Raw genomic sequence first — 12441 nt, forward strand, 5'->3', positions numbered from 1 at the left:
TTTGATCTTAGAGGAAAAGCTTTCAGCTTTTCACCACTGAGTATGATTTTAGCTGTGGACTTGTCATATATGGCCTGTATTATGTTGAGGTGCGTTCCCTCTATACCCAGTTTGTTGAGAGTTTTTATGAGTGGATGTTGAATTTTTTCAAATGCTTTTTCTGCATCTATTGAGATGGTCATGTGATTTTTATCCTTTTTGTTAATTGTGTATATCGCATTGATTACTTTGTGGGTGTTGAACCATCCTTGCATCCCTGACATTGGCATCTTGTGCATTCCCTGTTTTAACCTAACAGATATCACCATTATGCACCCATTTGGTCAAGGCAGAAACTGAGTCATCATAGATGCTTCCCTCCTCTCCTTCCAGTCATTTACTACTGTGCCTTCGGCATCTTTCCTTTTGTCCTCCTGGATACTGCCTGGGTTTAAGCATCATATCCTATCATGATTGGCAGAAGAATCTCCTAAACTGGTCTCCCCACTTCCAGACTTTCTTGTCATGTTTGTCCTCCTTGTGTTGGCTGCAGAGAGATCTGCAACCCGATCTGATGCTTTACTCCCCTACTGAAAACCTTTGGCTCTCCATTGTGCCGTGCCCCCTGCTTCCTTTCCAGGCCCATCTGCCATGCACTCTGTGCACCTGTGTTATCACAGTGGTTGCTGCTCCTCACGCCAGGCTTCCCTGCACTCACCTACCTCCTGGTCTGTCCTTTGACAGCTCTGGGAAGCTGCCTCTTCTCCCTCCCTTTCTCTCCATCTGTTGTAGATGTTCCCCCAACTGCCTCTAGCATGCTGCTTAGTGACCAGGGTGGTAGAGAATGGTTGTGTTTGGGTTTGAATTCCAGCTCTGCTACTTCATAGCTTTCTGAGTTGTTATTCTCTAGGCCTGTTTTCTACGTGGGTCATGTGAATGAACAATGCTCCTTTGCAGTGTGGAGAATACAGTTGTCACCTCACCTCCTCAGGTTACTTATTCATCCATCAGGAATCAGCTCAGCATTTACCTCCCTGAACCAGGCCCCTCTCCCCAGGGTTACGTTTTAATAGTACTGGCTAGTGCGTGTCTAATTTGTGCAAAATATTTTCCTAAGTATTTTGCATGTCATTTAATCTTCACATCTACCGTTTTCCAGAAGTGTAGACAGAGGCTGAAGTGCCAATGCTCCCGCCACTGGTAAATGATGGAGGTGGGATCCTGAACCTAGAGTCTGGCCTGAGAAGCCTGTTCTCTTAACTGCTGCCTCTATCTTATCAGCTTGTTAATTTACTCATAGCAGTTTTAACCGTTTGTTGCATAAATAAGCAGTTAGGTGACATGTGAAATGTCTGGCTTGCTGCCTGGCATGGAGGGATTCGGAAAATGTGGAATGAACAGTTCTTATTCCCTGGCAGCCTCGAGGACATAAGGGCCCTCAAAGGGAAGTGTTTTCTTCTGGATTCCTTGCTGCCGGAGTTGCTCGTGTTTCCTGCCCGAACAGATCTGCATGAACACCCACTGTACCAAGCTGGTCACCTCATCCTACAAGACAAGGTAGGGTGGATGGGTGGAAGAGGGAGGAGTGGGAGGTGAGTGATCAGCCTGGGGTCCCTTTCAGCCAGCCCCTGTGCTCTGCGCCGCCAGGCGAGCTCTCTCCCGGCCATGCTGCTGGCTCCACCTCCAGGTTCCCATGTCATCGACGCATGCGCTGCCCCAGGCAATAAGACCAGTCACTTGGCTGCTCTTCTGAAGAACCAAGGGTGAGTGCCATGGTCAGACAGAGGAGTGGGGTGGGGTCTGACCCTATATTTTGTAAGAAGAAATAAGGAACTCTTAACTCCAGTAGGTCACGAAGGCTGAAAGGAGGCCTCCCCTTTAAATATTTCCTCCTGGACCTAGGGCAGTTCCCTAAGCTTCCCAGTGGGTTACACGTGTGAGATGTGAATCCCTTAGCCCTTGGGGCACAGTGCCCTGGGCAGTTATTTCTAACCACTGACCTTTATTTTTTTTAACTTTGTTTTAAACTTCACGTGACTCACTTTAATTTTTTTGAATTTATTTTTGGCTCTGTCGGGTCTTAGTTGTGGCACACAGGGTCTTGGTTGAGGCGTGCAGGACCTTTCGTTGCAGCGCGGGCTCTGTAGTGTGAGGCACGCGGGCTCTCATTGAGGCGCGCGAGCTTAGTTGCCCCGCAGCATGTGCGACCTTAGTTCCCTGACCCCGGATCGAACCCACGTCCCCTGCATTGGAAGGTGGAATCTTTACCACTGGACTGCCAGGGAAGCCCCCCACTGACCCTTTTAAATATTAATTGAGAATTTAAAGACATTTAAGTATGATTTTCTGTGTGTCCTGACTTCAAGTACGTGTTACTGTGTCAGACCTGTGGGCTCTTATGTGTTGCGTAAATTCTCAGTTCACCTCAACTCTGCCCTCCTCTCTAGGAAGATCTTTGCCTTTGACCTGGATGCCAAGCGGCTGGCTTCTACGGCTACCCTGCTGGCCCGGGCCGGGGTTTCTTGCTGCGAGCTGGCTGAGCGGGACTTCCTGGAGGTCTCGCCCTCAGACCAGCGTTATCGTCGGGTCCAGTACATCTTGCTGGATCCTTCTTGTAGTGGCTCTGGTGAGATGGGGGAAAACGCGGCCGAGGGCCCCACAGATCCAGAGCAGCCTTAGAGCGGGGATGGGGGTGTGTGGCGGTTGTCGTTCGTTTTGGCCTCGGGTTTGGTTCTGGCTCAGACTATCCTGTGAATGGTCAGACGTGCTCATCTGTATGTGGGGATTTCATACGAAATCAGGCAGCGTGTGGTGAAAGCACTCTTCCCTAGGGATGCTGACCAGACAGCTGGAGGAGCCTGGGCCCAGTGTACCGAGCCAGGAGCGCCTGCGAGCGCTGGCCGCCTTCCAGCAGCGGGCGCTGAGCCACGCGCTCACGTTCCCCGCCCTGCGGCGCCTCGTCTACTCCACGTGCTCCCTCTACCAAGAGGAGAACGAAGATGTGGTGCGAGCCGCCCTGCAGCGGAGCCCGGCAGCCTTCAGGTAGTGGGTGTCAACCAGGGTCTGGGCCGGGGGCCGCCCTCTTACCGAGAAGCCCGTTCCATTTCCTCTGCAGGCTGGCTCCTGTCCTCCCCTCCTGGCCGCACCGAGGCCTTGGCACTTTTCCAGGTGCTGAGCACTGCCTCCGGGCCTCCCCTGAGACCACGCTCACTGGTGGCTTCTTCGTTGCTGTACTGGAACGGGTAGAGGTGCCAAGGTGAGTGAGCAGGGGGCCTGCTTGGAAGATGCTGGAGGACTGGGGCACATCTAACTCACTCTTCTTTTCTTCCAGCTCCGTCTCACAGGCTAAAGCATCAGCCCCAGAAGTTACACCCAACCCAGCCCCAAAGAGAAAGAAGAGGCGGCGAAAGGCAACAGCTGCCCCCAGCTCACAGCCTGACATGTAGCAGGTGCTCAGAGCTTTGACTCCTCAGGTCCTCCTCTCAAGCTTAGTCTCGGGCCCTCAGCCCCAGGCAGCAGTTTTTTTTGGAAGGGCTCTTTTTATGGCTGGAGAAAGAAAACCGGTAACCCCGTTTCTCCAGCTGGAAAGAGCGGATATCCCTGTGCTGTGGGTCCCTTCCCTGGGCTCCGTTCTTGCTGGTGAGATGCACTGCTTCCCACAAAAATAAAAGGCAGGACATGGTCTACGATAGATCACAGTTTTTTTTAATGACACAAGCAAGGAGAACAATCTCACGTTCATACGTGAGAACAATCTCACGTTCATACTAAAAATTCCAACTAGACTCACAGGAATTCAGTCTTTATTTGTAATGGAAAGTCCCAGCCTCCCGTCCCTGTCCAGTGCACGTACACGTCCACACCCGCACTCATGCGCTCACACTCAGGCTGCGCCAGGACGCCCGCTTCAGGGGGCTCCTGGATCAACTGTCCTGCCTGTGGAACTGAGGTAAACTAGCTGCGAGTACTAAGCTGAGAGGGGCTACCTTACGTAAGGTATAGGTAGAAGCTTGATTTCTAGACCCGCGCCCCACCCCCCTCCAATCCCAGCAGGTATCTGAGGCTTGGGTCCCTCCTCAGCTCCACACACAACAGTTAAGTACTAACAGAGCTCTCCTTGGGGCGGGGGTGGGGCGCAGTCCCTGCCACAAAACATTCACCCTCGTTCACCAAGGGGAGGGGGACTAGTTACATCTACATCACGTTATTTATAAAATAAGAATTACATTTTGTGTTTCCGGAAGGAGCTCTAGTCCCTCAGGAAAGCTGCCTGGGACAGCATTTGAGCCTCTTCTTCACACAGGCATAACTTAACTATACAGCTAAATTTCTAGTCAATAGCATTTATACTCAACCACCTCAATGAACCAAGCTTGAAGGAATTTAAAAGGCAATTTAGCTTAAATACAAAAATAAATTTTTATTTTGTTAAAAAATGTTTAAATATTTTTCCTTTTAATTTAGACACACGCATTCATACTTCTTCCAAAGAGGATGGGCATGGCAGCAAGGCTTTTGGGCCTGGGGTATGTGGTTTTGGAACCAAGGAAGAAGGAAGGAAGGGGTGGAGGAAGTAAGATACAATTTTAAAATGTGGTTCATTAATTTAGGTTTTCTAACATACACTACAAGTGATCTAGCCTACAGTGAAGTTAGGCAGGTGGGAAACAAACAGCAGAGGGAAGAGGCCTTTGCTTCCCCTCAGACCCATCCTCCTCGGGCTGCCAGCCCTTAAAGTCAAAACACCATTTGAAAATTCAAGACTCGGCACTTGTAGCCGTAAAGTGGTGCTACTTTCCACATTCAATTAGCGAGGCCCCAGGAACTTGAGAAACAGTTAAGTCCGGCACTACCAACATGCCGCCACTCATACAATTCAGTTCTTCCTCCAAACTCGATTCAAAGAGCAATAGACACGAGCATCAGACAAAATAACACAGGACAAGGCTTTAGACATACAATCCCGGAGAGGCAGACGAGCCCATGAGGCCAACGGGGACGGTGGGCGAGGAGGCAGCTGAAAGCAGCGGGGGCGTCCTGCCTGCTCCAGGAGCTTCCCTCTCCTGGGGAAGGTATCACCCCTGGGTCTGCCAGGCTAACAGTCTTGAGCCACCAAGCTTTTAGGGGCCAAACTGGCAGAGAGGGTCGGGGATGAAACACCGGCTCGGACTTGGCGGGAGGAAGTGGAACGGCAGGAGCAGCACCCGCTGGGGCCTCCAAAGGCAAAGCCAGAGTCAGGATCATTTTAAAAGGAATCGATCCTGCGAGGAACCAGTAAGGGATGAAGCAGCAAGAAATGGGGAAACAGAGTCCCCTAACGGGACCAGAGGGGGAGAACCACTTTTTATAGCCAAGCCAAGCAAGGTGAAGTTTTAGGGATAATCCATCCCCCAATCCCATCAAATGCGTATCAGAGATGCAAGTGGGCGAGGGCTCCTCCTGCTACCCTCCGGCAAAGATGGCTCTCAGGGAAAAGGCGGGAAGCGAGGCCGCCTGACCAAGCTCATACACTAAACGAGAGTCAGGGAAGGCAGTGGACGATATGTACAGATGTTTCTTTAGTTCTCTCCAGCCTCACCAGTGGAACTGTTCAAGTAAGGTAGTAATAGGCTTCTGCCCTGCCACATCCTGCCTCCCCCTCCCTCGAGAGGCCCGAGGCTTCTGCTTCCTGGAAGAGGGAAACAGCCCCTGGGGCTGCCACCACCTCCCTGGTGGCCGAAGCCAGAGGTCTGGGGCAGGTCTGCATTACGGAACTGGAAGGGTCAGAGGCTCTTCCTAGCAGGTGCTGAGGTCCAGATTTGGGCAAGGGTGGTGGGGGTGTGGGGGGCAGGGGCAAACGCTATTTCTTGCGGGTGTGCTGCCTTCGGGCCTGCAGTCGCTGTCGAGCCCCTGGGGTCTTGGATCCCGCACCAATGGAAAAGGAGGGGGCCGCCGATCCTGGAAAGATTCAACAAGATCTCATCAGGGTAGCTGCTACCTGAGAGCAGTCTCTAAAGAACACCGGGTGCTGGGAGAAAGGCTCGCCAAGCTCTAGCAGTCCTTCCAGGGGAGGGCTGATTAAAAAGGCAAAATCCCAAGACCACAGATAGGCTGGGAGCAAGGCCCAGGAAAGCGCGTTTACCTGGCGTCCCAGCAGTCTGGCTCCTTCTCATCTCCGCTGCCCAACTCCAAACCTGGCTTGTGCTGGACTCCCAGACGGGCCTCGGAGAGCCGGAGCTGCCAGCCCACCCCACCCCTCTTCAGAGAGGAGACACGCAGGTCACACTGGCAACAAGGAGACTGGCCGCTTACCGAAAAGTCCAACTCCGACAAAGCCTTGGGCGGGTGTTGAGGACGCCCCAAAGGAGAGGCTGCTGCCTGATGCGCCCACCCCAGGGGCAGGGGGGTTCTGACCAAAGGCGGGTGTGGAGGTGCCTAGGAAGAAGAGACAGCAGAGAACTGTAGAGACCAGGCTGGAGAGCAGAGGGCCTCAAGGCAGAGGGTAATGAGCCTAGTGGGGAGGTCCGCTCCCGGCAGGGCCTTCCCCGCAGGACCCCTTAGCTCCCATTCAGCCCCCTGGAAGGAGGCCTTAACACGCGTTGCCCCAGGTGGGCCTCCCAGCCTGCTAACAGCCGTGCCGCAGTGGAGACAAGCCCCTCAGGTTGCCTTCTGACCACCTACGGAGTAGGGCCTCTGCATTCCCTTGGCCACCAAACACAGCAGCAGATGACCATCAGTGGACCGCCACCTCTAGCCTGACCGGGTTACCTCCCTTCCACCAGGCCTAGAAGCGTTATGCCTCTTCTCCTTGTTCACCTGTCTCCTCCCTTCCACCCTGTGGGTCCCCTGATCTCCCCCCGGGGCCCACTGGGACTCAGCTGCCAGCAAACGCCCCGCCCTCACTGAGTGCTGCCGTTGTGCCCGCTGCAGCCCCGCGGGGAGGGCTGCCTTCTCTCACGGCTCTTCCTCGTCCTGGGGGCCGGGGTGGGGCAGGCATCTTTCTCGCTTCCTGGGGCCCGGCCTTGCCCCCCGTCTCTCCCTCTACTCCCCACTCCCGCCTCGTCCCCACAGCCGCGCCAGCTCCCCCACCTCCCCTGCAGGCACTACACTGGCTCCCCGCTCGCCATCGCTGCAACTCCGGCTCCTGCTTCTGCTTTTCCTCAGCCTCAGAGGACCTCCCGGCCACCGCCCCTCCTGCTTTACTTGGTGAGTTTCAACAGGCTGGCCTTGCTGGCTACCACTTATTTTAGGTCTGTATCTCGTAACCGAACGTCGCTGGGTAAAAAGAACAGGGCTGACTAGCCTCACTGTAACTTCACAAACACACTTTTCCAGCCTCAAAGCTGCCTGCGATCCCATCTCATCTTCTCCCCAGCTCCAAAGCGACTACTTTCAACAGGCCCTGCGGTGCCCTCTCACACACCTCCCCGCAGCCACACCCCAAACTCTTCTTGTCACAAACAGTCTCGGAGATTAAATTTGTTACTTCCTCAGAAAGGCATTCCTCCACGGTCATTAATCACATACTTTATCAAGACATTTATCGCTACCTGACACTCTATTTACACATTTAATACCTGTTTCTTCACTACCACAACGTAAAGCTCCACAAGAGCAGATGCTGCACAGCAGACCAAGTCAACCCCTGACCTTACCTCCAAACACAGGTTTGCTGTCCGGCGTGCCGGCCACGTTGAAGGCAAAGGGTGTGCTCTGGCTGGGCGCGCCCAAGCTGTTCTGACTCAAGCCTCCCCCGAAAGGGGTCGTGCTGCCAGTGGTCCCACTCTGTCCTGCTCCAAAGCCGAACGCTCCAGAGGCAGAGCTGGTGCCTGGGTTGGCCGCACTGATCCCAAAGCCCCCGCCACCGGCTGGGGCTGCCGATCCCCCAAACGTGAAGGGCGATGGTGTCGTGCTGCCGAACACTGAGCTACTGGTCCCACTGCTGGCGGTCTGGGTTGTAGCGCCAAAGCCAGAGGTGGTGGCTGCACCGAAGGAGAAGGCAGCTGTGGTGCCGCCAAAGGCTGGCTGGGTGCTGGCAGGGGTGCCGAAGGCAGAGGCCGTGGCCTTCAGACCACTGAAGGCCGACTGCGCGGTGCCGCCAAAGGCTGGCTGGGCCGGGGTTGGCGCTGGGGCCGCAGTCGGGGCCGGGGCTGCAGAGTTTCCAAAAGTGAAAGAGCTGCCGAAGCTGGGGACGAGCGCTGACTTGGCAGCCCCCTGCTGCTGCCCCTCCACAGCCCCGAAGGCGGGTTGGGGGTCAGCTCCTGGGTAGGACGGGAGAGGCGGCTTGGCACTCGGGCCGAAGGGAATGTTGAACGCTGGGGCGGTGGTGCTACTGAACGTCAGCGTGGGCTGGCTGCCGGTGACCGGGGCTGAGGCGGTGAGGGTGCCGCCAAAGCCACTAAAGCTGGACGTGCTGCTGCCACTGGGGGCTGTCTGGGCGGCACTGGGAAGGGACTGGCCAAAGGTGGCGACTGCTGTTGAAGCGGGCATGGTGGGAGGCTTGCCAAATTGGAATATGGGGCCCACGGCGGGGGTGAAGCTGGCACCGGAAGCAGGGGGAGTCCCAAAGAGGAAGGGCTGGGAGGCGGAAGCGGTGGTGCTAGTCACGCTGCCCAGGGTGCTGGTCACGGTGCACACGCCGAAGCTGAACGCGGGCTTCGGAGCAGAGTCCGCGGAGGTGCTGGCTGTGGTCATGGACACCACTGCGGAGGTGGCGCTGGCCTGGCCGCTGAAGAGAGGGGCGCTCGTGCTAGTGGCTGGAGTAGCTGTTTGCTTGAAGAAGGGTGTTAACATGGGCATGGATGCAGGCGGCCCCATGTTGCTAAAGATAGGCTTGAAAGTGAGGGGTGGGCTGCTGGTCGTCGTGGGGATGGCTGAGCTGGAAGATGCTGCGGCTGTGACCCTGGAAGGGCTAGAGGGCAAGGGGCCCTCATTCTCGCTTTTAGGTGGGACCACAAAAACGGGCTTGAACGTGGGAGATGCTGAAGACACAGCAGGGGCCGCAGAGGCAGGAGGGCTAGCAGGTGGGGTGCTCAGCACCGCAAACAGAATACTCTGCTTGGGGCTGGGAGACGGGGCGGACGGGGCTTGGGATTTGGCAGATGTCTCAGCCTGAGGGTCTGGAGGTGGCTTGGTGGCGTCAGTGACTGGTCCTGGGGAAGAAGCAGGGGTCAGCCCCAAGAAAGTGGTGGTGGATTTGGAGTCTGAGGAGGTGCCTGGAAGGGGTGCTGACTCTGAAGAGCCCGGAGGGGCCAGAGGGCTGGGTGTCTTCGGAGGCGAATGGGCCACAGTGGTTGCCACGCCAGCAGATTCTGGGAAGAAGAGTAGAGAAAGTGAATTTGGAATATCTCAAACGTGATGCAGTGTTCAATGCCTAGCACAGTGCTAGGGATTCAACAGTCAACAATTATGACTAAATCTGTATCACAGGCCTTTAAACTGTTCATTCCTGAAAGTCAAGGAAGTGTTCATAATTTCTACCCTTCACAGGTCATAAGAAAGATAGAAGAGGATAAAACTTGGCCCAGTTGGGGGTTAAATGTGTAGAAACTAAGAAAAATCCAATTACCTGAACTCAAGTCCAATTAATTATGTAGATATGCCTTATTCATCTAACAAAGATGTACTATATGGCATTCACCCACCAGGCGCTGAGTACAGAGCATATGACCATGAATGAATGGCCTCTGCCCATGAGGCCTGGGAGAGGCTGAGTACCTAATATTTTCTACACTAGGATGAAGCGTGGTAGAGGAGTGTGTATGTATGCAGTGCCAAGAAGGCAAAGGCGCTGGAACAGCCGGCAGGTCCTTGGAAGCCTGTTACCTTGTGCCTGCGGTCTAGCAAGCATGTGACAAGACACCTTAACCACGCGACCGTTTATACTTCAGGGACATCTCATGAGGTGAGCACTGTTCTTATTTTACAGATGAAGACAACAAGGCTCAGGGCAGCTAAGGGACTGGGTTTCAAATCAAGAGCTGTTTGACTACCAAAGCTAAGCTGCCTTCCCCAGCTTTAAGTGTTGCAGCCCTTCCCTAAAATGTCCTGATTACAGATTTCTAAAGCTCTTAAGCTTGCACCAGCTCAGGCTTGGGAAGTTAGAATAGGTTCAATCTTTACAGCAATTTCCAGCAACTGATGGGCATGGTGCTTTTACTTCCACCTAAACAAAGGCTGATGTCATTACGTGCTCCAAAGTAAGCTCTCCCACTCACCGGGGAGGGATGGTAGGCCCGGGGAATTCTGCATCTTCTTCAAGCTCTCCAGCAGTGGGTTCGTGCCTGGGGCTGGGAGGGAGGTAGGGGATGAAGCAGTCCCAGCAGCAGGCAGGGTAAAAGTGAAAGAAGACTGACTGGTAGGTGGGTTCTCCGTGACAGAGTCTGAGGCAGCATCTAGGGAAGAAAGAAAAGATGACATTGTCCTCCCTTGTTTGGGAATCCTTTCCAGTGGCATATCATGGAGCACGGGGAGTTCAGGGCCTCAGGACAACTCATTTAGAAAGGCTTCCCTTCAATCTCAATGCTCACTGTTCTCCAGATTCCACTGAGGACCCAAATGGATTTCCCAGATGAGAAAGACCAAAATAAAACCAAAGGAAACAAACCCTCTCTGGGGTGTGAAACTGATCTACATTCCTTACCGGTCTTATCCTCCAAGACCTTGTTAAACCACTGTAAAGAAGCTTTCTTTTCCAAGTCTAAGTCTTCAGCAGTGATTGAATAACCAAGCTGGGGAGGTGGAGGCTACCAAAGAGAAAAAGAAGTTGTCAATCAGGAGAAACTGGAAGAATCCTATATTTAGCCTTCCTAAGACAGAGTTAAGCTGGGCTGGGCAGAGGTAGATGGACAAGACCATACCAAGGTCAGCTGGTCCCCTCGCCTGGAGGGCAGCAACTGAACCTTCCGTTTACGCTGCCCAGAGCTGCCAGGTGTTGATGGGGAATTCCACGAGTTCTGTTTCTTCCATGTGGTTTTATCTGCAACTAAAAAAAGAAAGACTTGTTTTCTTCCTCCTCTCTGCCAGAAATGGATAGGTTTGTCTATCCCGTTTTTAACATTGAGTTTTCACTGGGCTATCTCTGAAAGATTCGATCTTCCATGATTTGGGCTCTTGGATGGTATCTGCAAGATTATATAATCAAGAGGATATAAAGGCAGAATTGCTCCAAATGCAGGTATACAACTGCTTGCTGGACAATAATTACCCGGATTGGTCACAGATACCTCAGCCTAAGCTTGTCTGTAGCCCACTGTTACCACATGTTATACTGTACCTGTCTGTGTCACCCTTCTCCCTTACCTGACTATAAATTTCTGAAGGACAGAAACTCCTATCTCTGTATCTAACAGGCCCTTCACAAGGCAATGCTCAACACTTCCACCACCAAAAGCCACTCTAGTGCATTCATCAACTTACCCTTTTCTCCCTGGGACTCCTTGTCTGTTACCAATGGAGTTGAAGAACTAGAATGATGAGAAAGCTCCTCTTCTCTGTAGGAGGAAAAGGCAGAATTAAGTTTAAGGAAGACTTGCTGGCAAAAAGTACTGGATAACTTCTTGTACCTGCTTACCTACCAACTGGTCTAGAACAACCATGATATAAGACCTCAGTATGCCAGGACAAAAAATAAAAGAAGTCAAAAGAAAATTCCAACAGAAAAGAATGGAGGCAGTTCATGGAAACCAAGGAGAAACCTTTGTCTTACAACAAGCACAGATCAATAATCTTCAAAACCTTACTTACAACCCACCAAGTTCCTGAAAGTTCTAGTCACAGATCTGATCCCTAACAGAATGACATTCAACTTGACTGTAGGCACCTAGAAGGTCAGCTGGAGTCAAGAACATGAAGTCCGCTGCCCGATGACATCATTCACTCTGTTCATTCTATTGTGTGTGGCCCCTACTCTTGCACCCCCGTCACTCACGCTACAGTGTGAGGAAGAGAGCCAGAGGCCTCTACAGTTGGTACAAAAGAACTGTAAGAGATCAGAGCGATTCAGGTGGGCACTTCACTGTCCTCTAGATGTTAATTTCTTTGATCCTCCAAATCAGAGTTGCAGAAAGCCTAAGAGCCAAGTAAATGTCCCTCTTTTCCTGACCTCTCTCATTAATCCACACAGCAAACAATAATGGATTACCTTATTTTCTTTGCTGGCCTCTCTGGTGTCTGGGAGCGGGATGAGGCTGGGCTAGAGAAGGGAGATGAACTGGGACCACTCCTCTTCCACAGCTAAAAGTCAAACAGAAGTAACATGACTGACCCTAGCTGATAGTTTATCATCTGACCTTCAATATAATGTTGTGGTTCTATTCATCACTGCATATAAAATCTCCTTTTAGGTAACTAAAAAAATACTTCTTTGTGAAGGAAGGCTCCTGAAAAGAAAGTCAATTGCCAGTATTAACTACAGGAGAAAAAGTCTGAAAAACTAATGGAACGCTAACTAATAAATGTAGAAGGAATGAATGTACTTTTGGC

At 52.6% G+C, this 12441-nt stretch overlaps 2 protein-coding genes and 1 long non-coding RNA gene across 3 annotated transcripts in view; 2 read left to right on the forward strand and 1 right to left on the reverse strand.

The window, feature by feature from the left end:
* NSUN5 (NOP2/Sun RNA methyltransferase 5) overlaps positions 1 to 3661 on the forward strand; it is a 32445-nt gene extending 28784 nt beyond the window's left edge. Inside the window, exons 5-10 of the mRNA XM_082432374.1 lie at positions 1398 to 1536; positions 1627 to 1742; positions 2427 to 2605; positions 2811 to 3021; positions 3095 to 3235; positions 3311 to 3661. Of these exons, the coding sequence (XP_082288500.1) occupies positions 1398 to 1536; positions 1627 to 1742; positions 2427 to 2605; positions 2811 to 3021; positions 3095 to 3235; positions 3311 to 3425 (901 nt within the window). The 3' untranslated portion in view covers positions 3426 to 3661. The remainder of the gene's footprint in view (positions 1 to 1397; positions 1537 to 1626; positions 1743 to 2426; positions 2606 to 2810; positions 3022 to 3094; positions 3236 to 3310) is intronic.
* Positions 3662 to 3663: 2 nt separating this feature from the next.
* The window catches only part of LOC309646213 (nuclear envelope pore membrane protein POM 121C-like), a 28606-nt gene continuing 19828 nt past the window's right edge, over positions 3664 to 12441 (reverse strand). The window contains exons 6-13 of the mRNA XM_082432298.1: positions 12101 to 12192; positions 11377 to 11450; positions 10818 to 10942; positions 10601 to 10703; positions 10176 to 10352; positions 7614 to 9269; positions 6271 to 6393; positions 3664 to 5916 (exon numbers count right to left, since the gene is read on the reverse strand). Coding sequence (XP_082288424.1) covers positions 5819 to 5916; positions 6271 to 6393; positions 7614 to 9269; positions 10176 to 10352; positions 10601 to 10703; positions 10818 to 10942; positions 11377 to 11450; positions 12101 to 12192 — 2448 coding nt within the window. The 3' untranslated portion in view covers positions 3664 to 5818. The remainder of the gene's footprint in view (positions 5917 to 6270; positions 6394 to 7613; positions 9270 to 10175; positions 10353 to 10600; positions 10704 to 10817; positions 10943 to 11376; positions 11451 to 12100; positions 12193 to 12441) is intronic.
* Positions 6400 to 10622, forward strand: LOC309646291. Its single transcript, XR_014255256.1, has 3 exons — positions 6400 to 7164; positions 9695 to 9862; positions 10498 to 10622. It is a non-coding gene; the product is annotated as an uncharacterized lncRNA (long non-coding RNA).

This window comes from Balaenoptera physalus (genome assembly GCF_965194825.1).
Source record: "Balaenoptera physalus genome assembly, chromosome: 16".
NCBI lineage: Eukaryota > Metazoa > Chordata > Mammalia > Artiodactyla > Balaenopteridae > Balaenoptera > Balaenoptera physalus.